Source organism: Phoxinus phoxinus (assembly GCF_949152265.1).
Source record: "Phoxinus phoxinus genome assembly, chromosome: 1".
In the NCBI taxonomy this organism is placed as follows: Eukaryota; Metazoa; Chordata; class Actinopteri; order Cypriniformes; family Leuciscidae; genus Phoxinus; species Phoxinus phoxinus.
In genome coordinates, this window is record NC_136876.1 from 17,808,282 (window position 1) to 17,823,948 (window position 15,667).

Below are 15,667 nucleotides of genomic sequence, written 5' to 3' on the forward strand. Positions count from 1 at the left end.
ATTTTGGAAATTATTTAGGACATGCTTGTGTGTGTTTATATCACTATATTTTCCTGTTTATTGGTTTGATTAAAATACAGTATTGGACAGGTGTAGCTATGAGTTTTAACTGAACGGTTTAATAAACAATTTATTAAATATAATAATCATTAATAGTATGAAAAATGTGTCATTTAATAGTAACATTAAGTCATTTAATGAATTAATTAATCAATACAATTATGTTTAATTAATGAACTGATACTATTTTTAACAAATGTATATGTTTTATAATTTTGTTACATTTTAATATTTACATTTTCAAACTTTTTTCCTCTTAATTTCAACCCTTGGTTATTTCCCCCTCTTCTTTATTTTCTCCTCTCAATCTTAACCCTTGGTTATTTTTCCACTCTTTTTTCCTTTTAATTTTAACCCTTGGATAATTTCCCCCTCTCTATTTTAACCTTTGGTTATTGTTCCATTCTTCTTTCTTTTTTCCCTCTTAATTTTAGCCCTTGGTTAATTGTATCCCTCTTTTTCTGTTAATTTTAACCCTTAGTTAACCCTCTTTTTCCCTCCTATTCTAACCCTTGGTTCATTTTAACCCTTTGGTTATAATTACATTCACAAACAACGCTCAAAATATTGTTGCGTACACGAATGCTGCTCATAAATTTGTTTGGGTAACACTTTATTTTACAGTGTCCTTGTTACATATGTTACATGTACTTAATAATAGTAAATTATGCATAATTACATGCATCTAACCCTCAACCAAATCCTAATCCTACCCTAACCCTAGTAAGTACATGTAGTTAATTAATATTACTCAGTACTAACAATTACACCTTAAAATAAAGTGTAACCTTTGTTTGTTTAGGTGTTTCAAGCATCTGTCTAGGACTCCCATGTACATTAACTTATCACTCCAAAATGGAAAATGGATTTCATAATAATCGACTATCAAAGCACTTTTAACAAACTTCAAGACAACAACAACATAACCTTCCATACTCTGACATGTTGTTTTAGTAATGAAGAGAGTTTGTTTGCTCTGTTTTTCTTAATGTGTGATGTTGTGAATGTGAGAGCTGTCTGACATAGGTTAGAGGTTCAAGGGAAATGAAAGTGTGTGTTTCGCCCTACAGTGCTGTTCCCAACCGTAATGACGCAGGTGTGAGCGGTTTCTGTCCGAGGGTTAAGCCGCCAACTCAAATCTGTCCTTTGATATTAATAAGCACAAAAAATAAACAATGTGTAGCCTCACTGCACACAGAGATACCTGTAGCCTACTTGACATTATTAGTGTCAGTGGCTTACAAACACACACTGGTGAATAAAAGGCTCTCTGTTGTCATTTTGGTTTGGCTCATACTGCATTTGGTCTTTATTTGATTTGGCTTATTATGTTAAATTGAGCATTGTGCATTGCATTAAATTGTTTACATCTCCCTTGTCCATAGACACATCCAGTTAGCCTACTTGCATACAAAATCTATTTAACATTTTGACCTTTATAGTCCAAAAATAGGCTAATGTTCATTGAACACACAATTACCTAGATGGGGTAAGTTGTCAGAAAAAAAACCTGCTGTTTATTGACATTGTTTTGAAAAGCATAGCCTACCTTTTTTTTTTTTTACAGTAAACATTCCAAGTTTTACAACACATGTATTCAGCTATTTAATTGATTTGCGCTCAATTTAAATGTAAACGATAAGTAAATTATGAAAATGTATGTTACATATATAAAACAGATATGTCAACGTAATTAATCAATATTAATTGTATATTTGCGGTTTTAAACACGTTCTAAGCGCGTGTATTTTGGCCACGCCTCCTCGTCAGCTGACACAGCGCGCGCGTGACACACTGGGCTCTGACTTCCTACAGAAAACTAGCGCCCGGACCGAATCATAGTAAAAGTATGTGAATTAACGGTAAGTGTTTATGAAACTACAACCGATGATCATATGCGTGTCATGTTCCGGTATCCTTAAGATGAATAAATGAAGAGCTCGATCCTTTCTTCCGGTGTGTTTGTTTACTGTCTGCTGCATCATTATAACGTTAGTGATCAAAAGCACCGCTTGTCTAATGTTTTAAAGTCGGTGCTATTATGTATTAAATAATCAGAAATAATAATCACAATGCAATGTTTGACAGTTGTCCGTATAAACATGGTAGGTTTCTCTAACAGGAAAAATAGTTTGACCTTTCTAAGTTAAATATTGTGTCATAAAAACAGATAAAATGCGTTCAAAAGGGCAACGATCGTTAGTTCATTGTGTTTTATGGAGGTCAACCCAGTTTATTTCTATAGCACTTTTAATATACATAAAAAATAGCTACCTTAAGAAAGTCTACATCACAGTTGTCAAACATACATAATTGAATAGGTTCTTAATTAATTATGTAAATGAATGATTCACCTGACATTTAATAACCAATATGATCCACTTTGAAGACCTGACGCATATCCTGATTCTTTTCATAGGGTGTTTTTAAGTGTAGGGGTGGGATTTCGGGAGAGATGCCGTCCAATAAGAGTGTCTCAGATGCCCCGATCACACAGTTTGTGAACTGTAGGATACTGAAGGACCACAGGCTGCAATGGTAACGTATCAGACAGATTCTAATTATTGTGTACAAACCCCTCATTTCCTGACAATTGTATACAATTATATAAAAATGTGTTGCTACCAAGCCTAGATTCACATGCATTCTCACATATTTGAACGTAACAGGGGTCTCTTCAGTCTCTACATAAATACTGATAGATTTTGGATAATGTATTATTATATTACACTTGATGTAATCATTTGTTTCTAAAGCTGATTATACCATCTCGAGCATAGACTTCTAAAATCCGTGGACTTTTTGCACATTTGCGACAGTGATTTTGAGGGGAAATCTGATTTTGTAGGGAAGACCTGTGGGTTCGTGACGGCAAGATTTTGAACCCAGAGAAGCTGTTCTTCGATGAGGAGGGGTTTGCCGATCACAAAGTTGACTGCGACAATAAGATCATTGCACCTGGATTCATAGATGTACAGATAAATGGTAAACTACACATACAGCACAAATCCCCAGTTAGTGTAAAAATCACTGTGCTGTTCTTGTTGTACCATAACTGATATCTTATTATGCCAAGCTCCTCCCCTCTTCTCACTCATAGGTGGATACGGCATTGACTTCTCCCAGGCCAGCAGTGACATCAGAGGGGGCGTGGCTGTGGTGGCCAAAAAGATTCTTGAACAGGGCGTCACTTCCTTCTGCCCCACTCTCGTCACGTCTCCACCAGACATATACCATAAGGTTCAACATATGCACCAATCACTGGCCTTCATTTGTCTCTCAGATGCTCATTCGCACCCACAAATACATCGCTGTTGATTTTTGACGTGTTGGTACATGTGTTTTTATTGGCACTTTAATGTTTTCATATCTTGCATCATCAGGTACCCCCTGGAATAATTAAACAATGTAGCATACACTATCGTTTAAAAGTTTGGGGTTGGTAATTTTGGTAATAATGGTATTTTTTTTTAATGTTTTTGAAAGAAGTCACTTATGCTCAACAAGGTTGCATTTATTTGATCAAATATACAGTAAAAGCTGTAATATTATGAAATATTACAATTAAAAAGAACAGTTTTCTATTTGAATAGATTGTAAAAATGTAATTTATTCCTGTGATCAAAGCTGAATTTTCAGCATCATTACTCCAGTCTTTAGTGTCACATGATCCTTTAGAAATCATTCTAATTTGATGATTATGATCAATTTTCAGGATTCTCATGATTATTATAAGGATTCTTTGCTGAATAGAAAGTAAAAAAACAGCACTTACCGGTATTTGAAATAGAATTCTTTTTGTAACATAATAAATGTATTTATTTAACCCTAGGTTGATTTCCTTATTTTTCCTTTTCATTTTAACCCGTGGTCAATTTTAACCCTCTTTTTTGATCAATTGAATCCATCCTTTCTGAATAAAACTTTTAACTTCTTTCAAAATAAAAATCTTACAGACCCCCAAACCCAAACTTTTGAGCGGTAGTGTTTGTAGTTTCCATGAAGCATCTTCCGTATCTTGTTCGATTTCAGTTCAATGCTCATCACACATCGGCTGGTTTTGCATCACAATTAAAAAGGAACAGTGGCATGGTTTGCATATATTTAGCATTAGTAATGTGGCAGTCTTTCTCTCCACAGGTCATTCCTGAGCTCAGAGAACAAGATGGAGGCCCTGAAGGGGCAGGAGTTTTAGGTAAGATGCACACAGACCTAGTCAAATTTCTAAAACTTTAAAGCTGCTGTATGCAATTATTTTAACTGTTCTAAAGCATAAAAATATGTTTGCAGAGATTTAGGAAACACGCAAAATCAAAATACTTGATTCTCAGAAGAACAATATAACAGCCAGTCATTATACTTTTAAAAAATGCGTTCCATGTCGGAATGTCTGTTTTTGTTTTGTTCCGGGTGACTCCGCCCATTTCCAATTCACCCAATAGTATTTCAACTCCCCGGGGTGCCAGTTGGTGGAAAGCACAGTGTATTGTAGCCACGGAAGCCAGCGAACAAACTAGGTCAGAGATTGCAGATTCCTCCCTACCAATAAAAACGTTGCAGACGTATACATTTGACGATCAGCTTGCAGTATAAGGATCGTAGCTTTCCATTGTCAATTGCGCTCGCTCCTGTTGCATGTCCTCAATCTGGCAACCCGTGTGAGCGTCCAGTCTGAGGAGGAGTGGGCAGGAGAAACAACCTACAATATATATATATATATATATATATAAATAAATATAGCTGCAAGCAGCGATTACGGGCCCAAGCCGGTGGCACCGCCACCCTGGTGCCTTTAGTTACACTAAAGGCACCGGGCTGGCGCTGCCACCGGCTTGGGCCCTCCATCGCTGCTTGCAGCTATATTTATTTATATATATATATATATATATATATATATATATATATATATATATATATATATATATATATATATATATAAAGCCGCCACCCCGTTGCCTTTCGGGTTCCTGTGCACGACGGGCAATAACATAACCCCGCTTTGACTGTCGAGAAGAAGTCTGCTTTAGAGCTTGTATCAGTGTGAGTCTTTCTGCTCCCCTCCAAACACACACAGAAAAGGGGGGGCTGTCTGTGTGTGTGCCCTCCCTCCCTCCCTCCCTCCCTCCCCACACACACACACACACACACACACACACACACACACACACACACACACACACACACACACACACACACACACACACACACACACACACACACACACAGAGAGAGAATGGCAGGGGGAACTCTGTCAGAGAGAGACAAAACCACTTTCAAACCAAAATATCTGACTTCCTGTTGGTCGGAGCTAATGACTGTAAATGAGAAAGTTGTCCGGATCGATAAGCACAATATACAGACCGAGTTTTGTGACTGTAGGTAAAAATAACCCCCCCACTTTAGTCAAAAGTATCTTGAAAGTAACACACTTCCTGCTGCCAGTTGGTGGCGCTATAACTTTGACTCACAATAGTCACATCCATGTGATCGCCCTATTACAACAAACACACTGCTGAAGTTTCATCAAGGTCAATAAATGTATGAAGACGTTATAACACATTGTGTATTTCTTTTCTCGCCATAACTTCGTTTCCTCGCCACGGCCAAACCGTTCGAGATATCAAAAATCAGTCCGCAATTTAGCGTCCTCAATGTCTTTACTTCATGCTGACCGAGTTTGGTGGCGATAGGATAATTTTTCTTGGAGGAGTATATAAAATTCCAGGGGCATGCATTTTCATACAGCCCAAAATAGCCGACTTCCTGTTGGACTGGCGTAAAACTTAGAGCACGAAAGTTGTTCGGCCCGATTAAATCTATATGTGTACCGAGTTTCATATTATTACATGCAAACGTGTTTGATATATGGACCAAGTTTTCGGACCACGTTCAAGGGGGCGCTGTTGAGCTCCCCTGCCACGCCCGGGTACCAGCTTCAGCCCGGCCCTGATGGCCGCAGGTTCTGACCTGTGTGCAAAGTTTCAAGAGTTTTCGAGCACGTTAAGGGCCCCAAATGTGCCAGAGAAGTAGCACACAGCAGAGAAAGGGTTAAAATAAAGCCCCCCTCCTCTCTCACACACACAGACACTGAGAGAGACTGGCAAAATTCCCATCAAATCACATTCAAACCAAAATATCTGACTTCCTGTTGGTCGGAGCTAATGACTATAAATTAGAAAGTTGTCCGGCTCGGGGAGATAAATATAGATACCGATTTTTGTTACTGTAGGTAAAACTAATACCCCATTTTTGACTAAAGGTGGCGCTACTGAGCCCCTCCACCGCGCCCATTTCTGAAACTTCACACATGCCTAGTACCTAATAAATCTGATATGCATGTTGAGTTTCATGCAATTTGAAGCATGTTAAGAGCCTCAAATGCACCCAAAAAGAATATAAAAGTTTAAAGCGTTGCCATGGCAACAGTATTTAAGATATCAATAATTCTTTCACAGGTCTACATCTGCCGTGTGTTTACATTATACACATAAAGTTTGAAGCAAATCGGGTAAAAATAAGAGGGTGAATTCAAAGCATTTTGAAAGTGACACACTTCCTGCTGCCAGTTGGTGGCGCTATAACTTTGACTCACAATAGTCACATCCATGTGATCGGCCTCTTACAGCGAACACACTGCTGAAGTTTCATCAAGATCAATTAATGTATGAGGATGTTATAACACACTTCCTGTTTCCAATATTCGCCATAAATTCGTTTCCTCGCCACGGCCAAACCGTTCGAGATATCAAAAATCCCCTGGCAATTTTTCATCCTCCATGTCTTGACTTCATGCACACCGAGTTTCGTGGCGATTGGTTGAATTCTCTAGGAGGAGTATTTTAAATTCCATTGCATGTGTTTTTTAAACTACGCCAAATAGCCGACTTCCTGTTGGGCTGGGGTAAAAAGTCAGAGCACGAAGGATATATGAACCGATGAGATCTATAAGTGTACCGAGTTTCATATTATTCCACGCAAGCGTGTTTGATTTATGGACCAAGTTTTCGGACCGCGTTCCAGGGGGCGCTGTCGAGCCCCCCTGCCACACCCGGGTCCCAACTTCAGCCCGGCCCTAATGGCCGCGGGTTCTGACCCGTGTGCAAAGTTTCAAGAGTTTTTGAGCACGTTAAGAGACTCAAAAGTGCCCGAATAGTCGTAAGAAAAATAATAATAATAATAATAATAATAATAATAATAATAATAATAATAATAATAATAATAATCCGAAGGAAAACAATAGGGCCTTCGCCTTTTCAAGGCTTGGGCCCTAAATATTGTGAATTTGGACTGCAGTACCTATTTCAACCACTAGCTGTCACTATTACAGACTGCACTTTTAACTAAAAAAATTTACTGCCAAATAATTTTTCGTTTACTGTTTTCCCCTTCTGTTTGTTTCAGGTATTCACCTGGAAGGGCCGTTCATCAGTGAAGAGAAGAGAGGCGCTCACCCTCCGAAGTTCCTCCGCACGTTTAAAGCCGGCGGCGTGGCCGACCTTATGGAGACCTACGGCCCCCTGGACAATGTCGCAATGGTAACACTCGCACCAGAACTGGCCAATAGCGCGGCTGCAATCCGTGAACTAGCAGGAAGGGGCATAGCCGTGTCAGTCGGTGCGTATGTAGGTTTACACAGGCTTTATTTTTGCTAATAAATTTCCTCCAGGTTGAGCATATCCAAAGTGCTTCTCTGTCCAGGTCACTCTATGGCTGATCTCTCTCAGGCTGAAGAGGCTGTGTGGAATGGAGCCACGTTCATCACACACTTATTCAATGCCATGTTGCCTGTTAGTATCACACACACGCATTAATTAACAGTTATTTGCATTAGAAAACTGTATGTTGATGCACACATAAACGTATTCCTAATACATTATTCTACCATGCAAACAAATCGATTTAATAATCTATAAATATTTTTTTAACTCAAACATCCATACCATGAATGATTATGCATAGCAACACACCAGGTATTTTACATATTGTTTTGTTATAGTTTCATCACCGGGACCCGGGCATTGTGGGATTGCTTACAAGTGATCGTATTCCACCAGGTCGGACGGTTTACTACGGGATGATCGCAGACGGGATACACACACACCCCGCAGCGCTGCGCATCGCCCACAGAGCTCATCCCGCAGGTATTCATACACACACACACAACACGCAACCACAAATCTGTGCAGAATACTGAACCATTGCTCGCAATCATTTAAATGAGATGCTTCCCTCTCAGGTCGGCTTTACTGAATGAAGTTTGTGTTTTGTGTGTGTCAGGGTTGGTGTTGGTCACTGACGCTGTGACGGCGATGGGTCTCCCTCCTGGCCGACACACACTCGGACAGCAGCAGATCGACATCCAGGGGCTTCACGCATACGTCGCAGGTCTGCATCATATTCTCCCTGCTTTCATTCTGTGCAGAAAATGAACCCAAATTCCTCTATTTCTGTTAAGCGCTACATTGTTTGTATTTTGTTCGTGCATTGTAGGTTGACTGTTAGTTTGACTGTTAAAATGGATTTTCTGTTCACCAATTCTTTGAGATAAATTCAGTTCAGCAGGTGAAGGCATTCAGAAAACATAAAAGTTTGTGAAAAATTCTTTGTAAAATACAGCTGTTGATATGGGTGTAATTATTTGCTGGAATTATTTATATACATTTACTTGATATATTGATGTACAGTACAGTTCTAAAGTTTAGTGTCTGCTCGATTTTTTCATAAGTCTCTTATGCTCAAGGCACCATTTATTGAATTAAAAAAACAGTAATATTGTGAGATTGTTACAATTTAAAAGCTGTTTACTGTTTTAATATATTTTAAACTAATTTATCCCTGTGATCAAAGCTGAATTTTCAGCATCATTACTCCAGTCTTCAGTGTCACATGATCCTTCAGAAATCATTCTAATATGCAACTGTCACATTTTTTTTTTTGAGGATTTTTTTTGATGAGTAGAAAATCCAAAAGAACAGCCTTTATTTATAATAGAAAACATGTGTAACATTATCAATGTCTTTACTATTACTTTTGATCAGTTTAATGCATCCTTGCTTAAGTACTTCAGAAGATATACCCTTGTAGGGTTTTTATTGTAAGTATTTGATGTCTGTATTATTCTGTATAATACTTTTTAGGGTATTATTTACTGATGTTTTATCATTTATTTTTTATTGAGTATTATTTTTATTGTGAAATGCTTTACAAGGGATTATTATTACCTTGTAATCGTAGTGTTTTGCTGACTTGTACAGCACCAAGTTCAGGGACATTTGTCTTGAGGATAGTATAGTCCCTTGTGGATAGTAAAGTGTGTTTTATTCATTCATTCATCATGATTTCAGGCACTACAACTTTAAGTGGCAGCATTGCGGCCATGGACATGTGTGTGAGACACTTCAGAGAGGCGTCAGGTCAGTGTTTGTGTGTATGGAGTGTGGCGTGTTCATTAATCGTAGTGTGTGTGTGTCGTAGAGGTTGTTTTTCTGATGTGTGTGTGTGTGTGTAGGTTGTACTGTTGAAGCCGCATTAGAGGCAGCATCTCTTCATCCTGCTCAGCTGCTGGGCGTCAGTCACAGGAAGGGAACGCTGGAGTACGGCACAGATGCAGGTATGAGCGCGTCTTTCAGAGTTGATTTTCAGTCATTCATTAATCTTGTGTAGGCATTAAGACAAAAAGCTTTTTTTGACATTCAGTTTGTTGTTTAGTGCGTCTCAGGGCAATCACAGCAAAAGTGTCAGTGCTTTATTATGATATCAAATGCGAGAAACATGTATATATATATATATATAAGATCTAGTTGCACACTTTAGTGGTTATTAGAGGTAAATGCATTATAGTGGCCACTGGATAAATGTTCACAACAGTGTTTTTATTAAAGTCGGCATGAAACGGAAGTTGTGATGGTCTTTTCTTCCCTATTGTGACGTATATCCGAGTGAAACCGCTTCTCGCACAAGAAAACATGTAGCGCGGGACTTGATTTTTTTTTGGTCCATGTGGGATTTATTGGATGGAGGTTGTGGTTTGCTATTGGTGGATCTCATGAGTGACAGTCTGATCCCGCCCTCACAGTAAACACATCGTCAGAGAAGAGATATATATGCAATATTCCCTAAAACAAGAATAATTTTCAGTGTCTTTAGTAAGAAATGCCTGTAGTCATTTTGGTTGTTTTGTAGATTTTATAGTACTTGATGACACACTGACAGTCAGGGAAACCTACATTGCTGGACAGCAAGTCTGGAGGAAGTGACATCATCTGGAGGACTGTCTTCTGCTGGAAGAGTTTTTCTCTCTCTCTTTGGTCTTGGATCACCAATAAGACTCATTAAGACATCTTTATTCTTTCATTTAATTTCCTTGATTAAATCCTGAATATAAAAACTACTGCATTTATATAAGCACTATTATATTATGGCAGTCTTCATGCTCATGTACTGTAGCTGAATGCATCTTGGGGGCATTTCAAAAAGATCCAGAATCTTTTTATCACATATTGTTTATAGATGTGTGTTGCTGTAAAGTGCAGGATGTCAAACACAAATCTAACTTGTTCAAATGTGAAAAATATAAATAATCTCAAGGGTTCAACTATTTCAGTAATAACATTTTTTCAATGCTTCCAGTTTAATTTAATGAACTGATTCCAATGATCTGTGCTTTTCATGTCAACATTTTTTCAGTGTATTGTTTCTTTACTGATTTTTATTTTGTTTAGTCTGAATGTGGAAGATGCATCTGTGATCGATGTATTAAATATATCCAACCTACTACCACAACCAATTTTCTGTTTATTTCAATACAACTTGCCCAAATCATAGGTCTCTAAAACAAAGCTTTATTTAAAAAGCATTTACAAAAATTACTTAAATAATCCCACATTAAAAGGAGCTTTTATAAATATTTTTTTTCATAAAATCAACGGACAGTCAAACTGCTGGTCCTCTGAGCAACTGAATCCTTGATTGGTCCTTCAAGTCAAACGGACATTTTGTGTGTGTGTGTGTGTGTGTGTTTGTGTGTTTTTATCCCAGAAAAGTTGAAATGAAGACGCTGGTGTCCAGATTTAGAGTTGCATGCCACCAGCGATCTGGAAAATACAGCACCTGCACAAAAACACTCAATTTATTCTCTACAATAGGTGATTTTTGTTTTTTTCAACCCTTACTTCATGCCTAGTGGTGAAGTGTGTAAAGGCCCCAATAACACATAGAAAATCACATCTTTTTCATTCTTCACTGAGGGATAAAAAGAAGTTAGTAATACCCGTGCAGCAATATACCGTTAACAAACATCCCGATGCCATCCGACTTGCAGAGAGTGGCGTTTAGATGAAAATATGTGCTGCACTCTTTCCTCACAATAACAAAATACTACAACAAAAAGTGACTTCGCCGATGAGAAAACGGTAGTTAAAGCAGAACTCGGCAACTTTAGTCATCAAAAAGTTGCCAAGTTCTCCTTTAAGAAAGCATCTGATCATAGCATTGTGGATTTTTGCATCGGCACTCCAGTAAAGTCAATTCACATTTATATAGCATTTTATACAATAGATTGCTTAAAAGCTTTACAGTATTAAACATGAAGAGACAGAGCAGAAAAAAAAAGGTCCATGTCAAAGGCGGCGGAGCCTCAGAGCCACACCCACCTATTCCATAATCACCACGGACCAATTGTAGCTCGAATGCGTAACCAGCCAAAGCGAACTCCTCCAGAAAATTTTTGGCAAGTTGTTTCGAACTCCCGTTTTGGGCTGATTTTGTTTAAAAGGACGTAACACCATTTACTTGTTCGATTGCTTGAAAAGGGCCTTAAAGGGTTAGTTCACCCAAAAATGAAAATAATGTCATTAATGACTCACCCTCATGTCGTTCTAAGCCCGTAAGACCTCCGTTCATCTTCGGAACACAGTTTAAGATATTTTAGATTTAGTCCGAGAGCATTCTGTCCCTCCATTGAAGCTGTATATACAGTATACTGGCCATGTCCATAAAGGTAATAAAAAGATCATCAAAGTAGTCCATGTGACATCAGTGGGTTAGTTAGAAGTTTTTAAAGCATCGAAAATACTTTTTGGTCCAAAAATAACACAAAATAAGACTTTATTCCGCATTGTATTCTCTCCCGGGTCTGTTGTGAATCTGCGTTCACGACTCCGCAGTGAGGCTGCTGACGGAAGACGCTGATGACGTGTTATCTGGTGCGCCCGAGCTTCGTTTACAGTCTGAGGGAGACGCACGCTATATTCAAGCTATTCTACATTGTTTGCGTGGATATTTTTTTAATGGTGCGTAAATGTGCATGACGCGGATGAGACACTTTTACAGCGTGCGTTTCCCTCAGACTGTAAACGAAGCTCGGGCGCACCAGAAATACACGTCATCAGCGTCTTACGCCATCAGCGTAACTGTGAAGGATTGACAGCAGACCCGGGAGAGAATACAATGCTGAATAAAGTCTTATTTTGTGTTATTTTTGGACCAAAAAGTATTTTCGATGCTTCAAAAACTTCTAACTAACCCACTGATGTCACATGGACTACTTTGATGATCTTTTTATTACCTTTATGGACATGGCCAGTATACTGTGTATACAGTTTCAATGGAGGGACAGAATGCTCTCGGACTAAATCTAAAATATCTTAAACTGTGTTCCGAAGATGAACGGAGGTCTTACGGGCTTAGAACGACATGAGGGTGAGTCATTAATGACATTATTTTCATTTTTGGGTGAACTAACCCTTTAAAGGTGCAGTGTAATATTGACAGCTAGTGGTTGAAATAGGTACTGCAGACCAAATTCAAAATATTGGAGAGAGTTGTTTCCCCCACTCTTACTCCTCAGACTCAACGATCTCACAGGTTGCCAGATTGAGGACGCGCAACCGGAGCAAGCACAATTGACAATGGAAGGCGACGAGCCTTAACCTCGAAGTTGATTTATCCACGTTTTAATATGCTCCCATTCATAGAGCGGTTTAGGTCGGGGTAAAATCTGCGATATCTAGCCCAGGTGGTCTGCTGGCTTCTATGTCTGAAATACGCTGCGTTTCCCGCAAACTGGCAAACCGGGGTGTCGAAATACTATTGGGTAAATTGTCACACAGACCAAAACAAAAACAGACATTCTGACACTGAATGCACCGTCCAAAAGCAGAATAACTGGCTGTAGTGTTTTTCAGAGAAGCAAATATGTGAACTTAACATGTTTCCTACATTTCTGAAAACATAAATACAATAAAATAAAATAATACATACAGCGCCTTTTTGTTAACCTCACCTCTCCGGGTCGTATGGTGCACTCCAGGGGCCTCTGGTGGAGCTCCAGGTTTGGGTAGGACAGAGAGACCCAGGACAGATGGGTGTGGTTGGGGTGGAACTCGGGTGCCTCCTCAGGGGGGTACAGGAACCAACGCTGGAGAACACAATTGTTTGTATACAGAAGCACATCAATATATGGCTAGTGAAAATGATATTAGCACTTTAGCTGTAAAAAGTGTAGAGCTCCACAGACCTTCCTGCCGTAGATAACTTCAGAGTAGCCGGGGCCGTGCCAGTGAAACGGGACACCAGTACCTGGTCCTGCAGGAGAGAGAGGTGGTTGTTTTTGGTGAAAACAAGTGTTTTCAAAACCCAAATTGGCTGGATTGAAGAATCTGTATCTTTACCAGCAATCCCGAAGCTATACGCAGAATGCATGAGTGGAAGAGAAAAGGGTGGCGCTTTATACTCTTCAAACAGAGAATGCCACTCCGTGAAGTTATTGTCCCCAAAGAAGTACAGCGTATCTGAAATAAACATGCACACACAATATGAAATGATCATGTACAATGTGAAATACACTTGGAGTGTGCATGTAGAGAATGAGAGAGAACCGACCGCTGCCCAGGGTTTCTTCAGACTGAGGGGTCAAAAGGAACTTTACAAACTCTTCAAACCGCACGTCCACTGTAAAGAGACAAAGAAATCTGTCTGAAAACACCAGTTACACTAAAATTTTTTACAGAAATTAATACTTTCTACATGGATACATGAAAGTGATCAAAAGCGACAGTAAAGACATTTATAAATTAACAAAATATTTCTATTTCAAACTAATGTTCAGTTTCCACAAAAAACTGTTTTTAACATTAATAATGATAATAATCAGAAATGTTTCTTGATCATCAAATCGTCATATGAGAATGATTTCTGAAGGATCATGTGACACTAAAGACAGGAGTAATGATGCTGAAAATTCAGCTTTGATCACAGGAATAAATTACATTTTACAATATATTCAAATAGAAAACAGTTATTTTTAAAAAGTAATAATATTTCCAATAGTACGGTTTTCCTGTGAGATGGATGAATGGAAGGAATGATTCTCTTCTGGAAATTCTTATGCAAAATGTAGGTCATGAGACTTTGACAGATGTTTGTAAAATCTTAGTAGTTATCAAAAGTCACTGTTCGAAACCTTACCCTTTGCACATGAAAAGACAGAAGTATGTAAAAGTGTGTATACGTCTACCTTTCCTGTATGAGTGTGTATTGGCTGTGCTGAGACGGACCGTTTTCTCTCCGTACTCTCTCACCAGATTGGATTTGGAACACAGGAAGCGGAACTTCTGAAACAACCAATCACAACACAACACTGTTGGGCATTAATCAATAAGAGCCATAAACACCATATATACAGTAGATCTACAATTCTTACGGTGTTATCTGTTAGACCTCGGAGTATAACTGGTTTTGCATAAGCATACCTGTCAAACAAGAAAAACAACAAATTATTATCATTTTTAATGGAATAATAATGATCTATCTATCTATAGGTTTTCTGAAGCCAACATTACAATTTATTATCAAGTTATATACATTTATACATACATATTATACTTGTTCTTTTTATTATATCTTACAATTATCATTATAACAGATGTTTTCCAGGATACAATACAAAAAAAAAGCAATGGAAATCATGTTCTTACACGTGACTTAAATGTCTAAATGCTAATAACTAACTGTAAATGTGTATGTGTTATTCTTACTCTTTAATAAACTCTCTGTGTGTTATTGACTTCGCATCTCTGATCTCAATGTTGCATTCGCCTTCATCCTCCATACTGGAAACCAGTCCCCTGAAAGACAAAACATACTAAAGTTTTGAGACACGGCCCGAGTTGCATATAGGAAATGTTTGTCCATGTATCTCTCACCATCCTCCATCATCTCCACTGAGGAGGGTATCTGTGCAATGAAATGACGCCAGTAACTGCACTAACAGGAGCCGTAACAGAGCCCTGACGATCTGATCCATGTTTTTTTTTATCCACTCTCATGAGAACACAAACATAATACCACCTGTTTTAAAAACACCACCATTCACTACTTTCAAAATCACACACACTAGTCTCAGTTCCGGGGGGGGCGGTGCTTTCAGCGCGTCACTGACCAATCAGCGCAGTCCACACTAGGATGTGGGCGGGATCTCATAATACTGACCTCAGGACAGACTTTAAAAAAAAAATGATATTATTGTTAACTATTCTATTAATGTGTTTTTTAATTATGTACTCAATAATGTGAATGAAGTTTGATTTTGGGGTAAATACTGTTTTCA

At 38.5% G+C, this 15,667-nt stretch overlaps 2 protein-coding genes across 4 annotated transcripts; one reads left to right on the forward strand and one right to left on the reverse strand.

Annotated features, from left to right (window-relative positions):
• The first annotated feature begins 1,771 nt into the window (after positions 1-1,771).
• On the forward strand, positions 1,772-10,841 carry amdhd2 (amidohydrolase domain containing 2). 2 transcript variants are annotated; one of them, XM_079630813.1, is made up of 12 exons: positions 1,772-1,922; positions 2,480-2,598; positions 2,909-3,045; positions 3,161-3,300; positions 4,201-4,255; positions 7,462-7,674; positions 7,759-7,847; positions 8,057-8,201; positions 8,338-8,445; positions 9,405-9,473; positions 9,569-9,670; positions 10,243-10,841. In XM_079630813.1, the coding sequence occupies exons 2-12, from the start codon at positions 2,516-2,518 to the stop codon at positions 10,314-10,316; spliced, it is 1,215 nt and encodes a 404-aa protein (XP_079486939.1). In that variant the 5' UTR covers positions 1,772-1,922; positions 2,480-2,515; the 3' UTR covers positions 10,317-10,841. The 2 variants fall into 2 exon arrangements, with proteins under 2 accessions (XP_079486939.1, XP_079486940.1); XM_079630814.1 differs by having other exon boundaries at positions 1,812-1,907.
• jmjd8 (jumonji domain containing 8) lies at positions 10,374-15,557 on the reverse strand. 2 transcript variants are annotated; one of them, XM_079630839.1, is made up of 9 exons: positions 15,264-15,557; positions 15,096-15,185; positions 14,762-14,810; positions 14,576-14,672; positions 13,942-14,010; positions 13,731-13,850; positions 13,577-13,644; positions 13,343-13,477; positions 10,374-11,169 (listed from the first exon to the last, which is right to left on the reverse strand). In XM_079630839.1, the coding sequence occupies exons 1-9, from the start codon at positions 15,362-15,364 to the stop codon at positions 11,089-11,091; spliced, it is 810 nt and encodes a 269-aa protein (XP_079486965.1). In that variant the 5' UTR covers positions 15,365-15,557; the 3' UTR covers positions 10,374-11,088. The 2 variants fall into 2 exon arrangements, 1 of the variants encoding a protein (XP_079486965.1); XR_013799772.1 differs by having other exon boundaries at positions 10,843-11,873; positions 12,803-13,477; positions 15,264-15,473.
• Between the last annotated feature and the right edge of the window lie 110 nt (positions 15,558-15,667).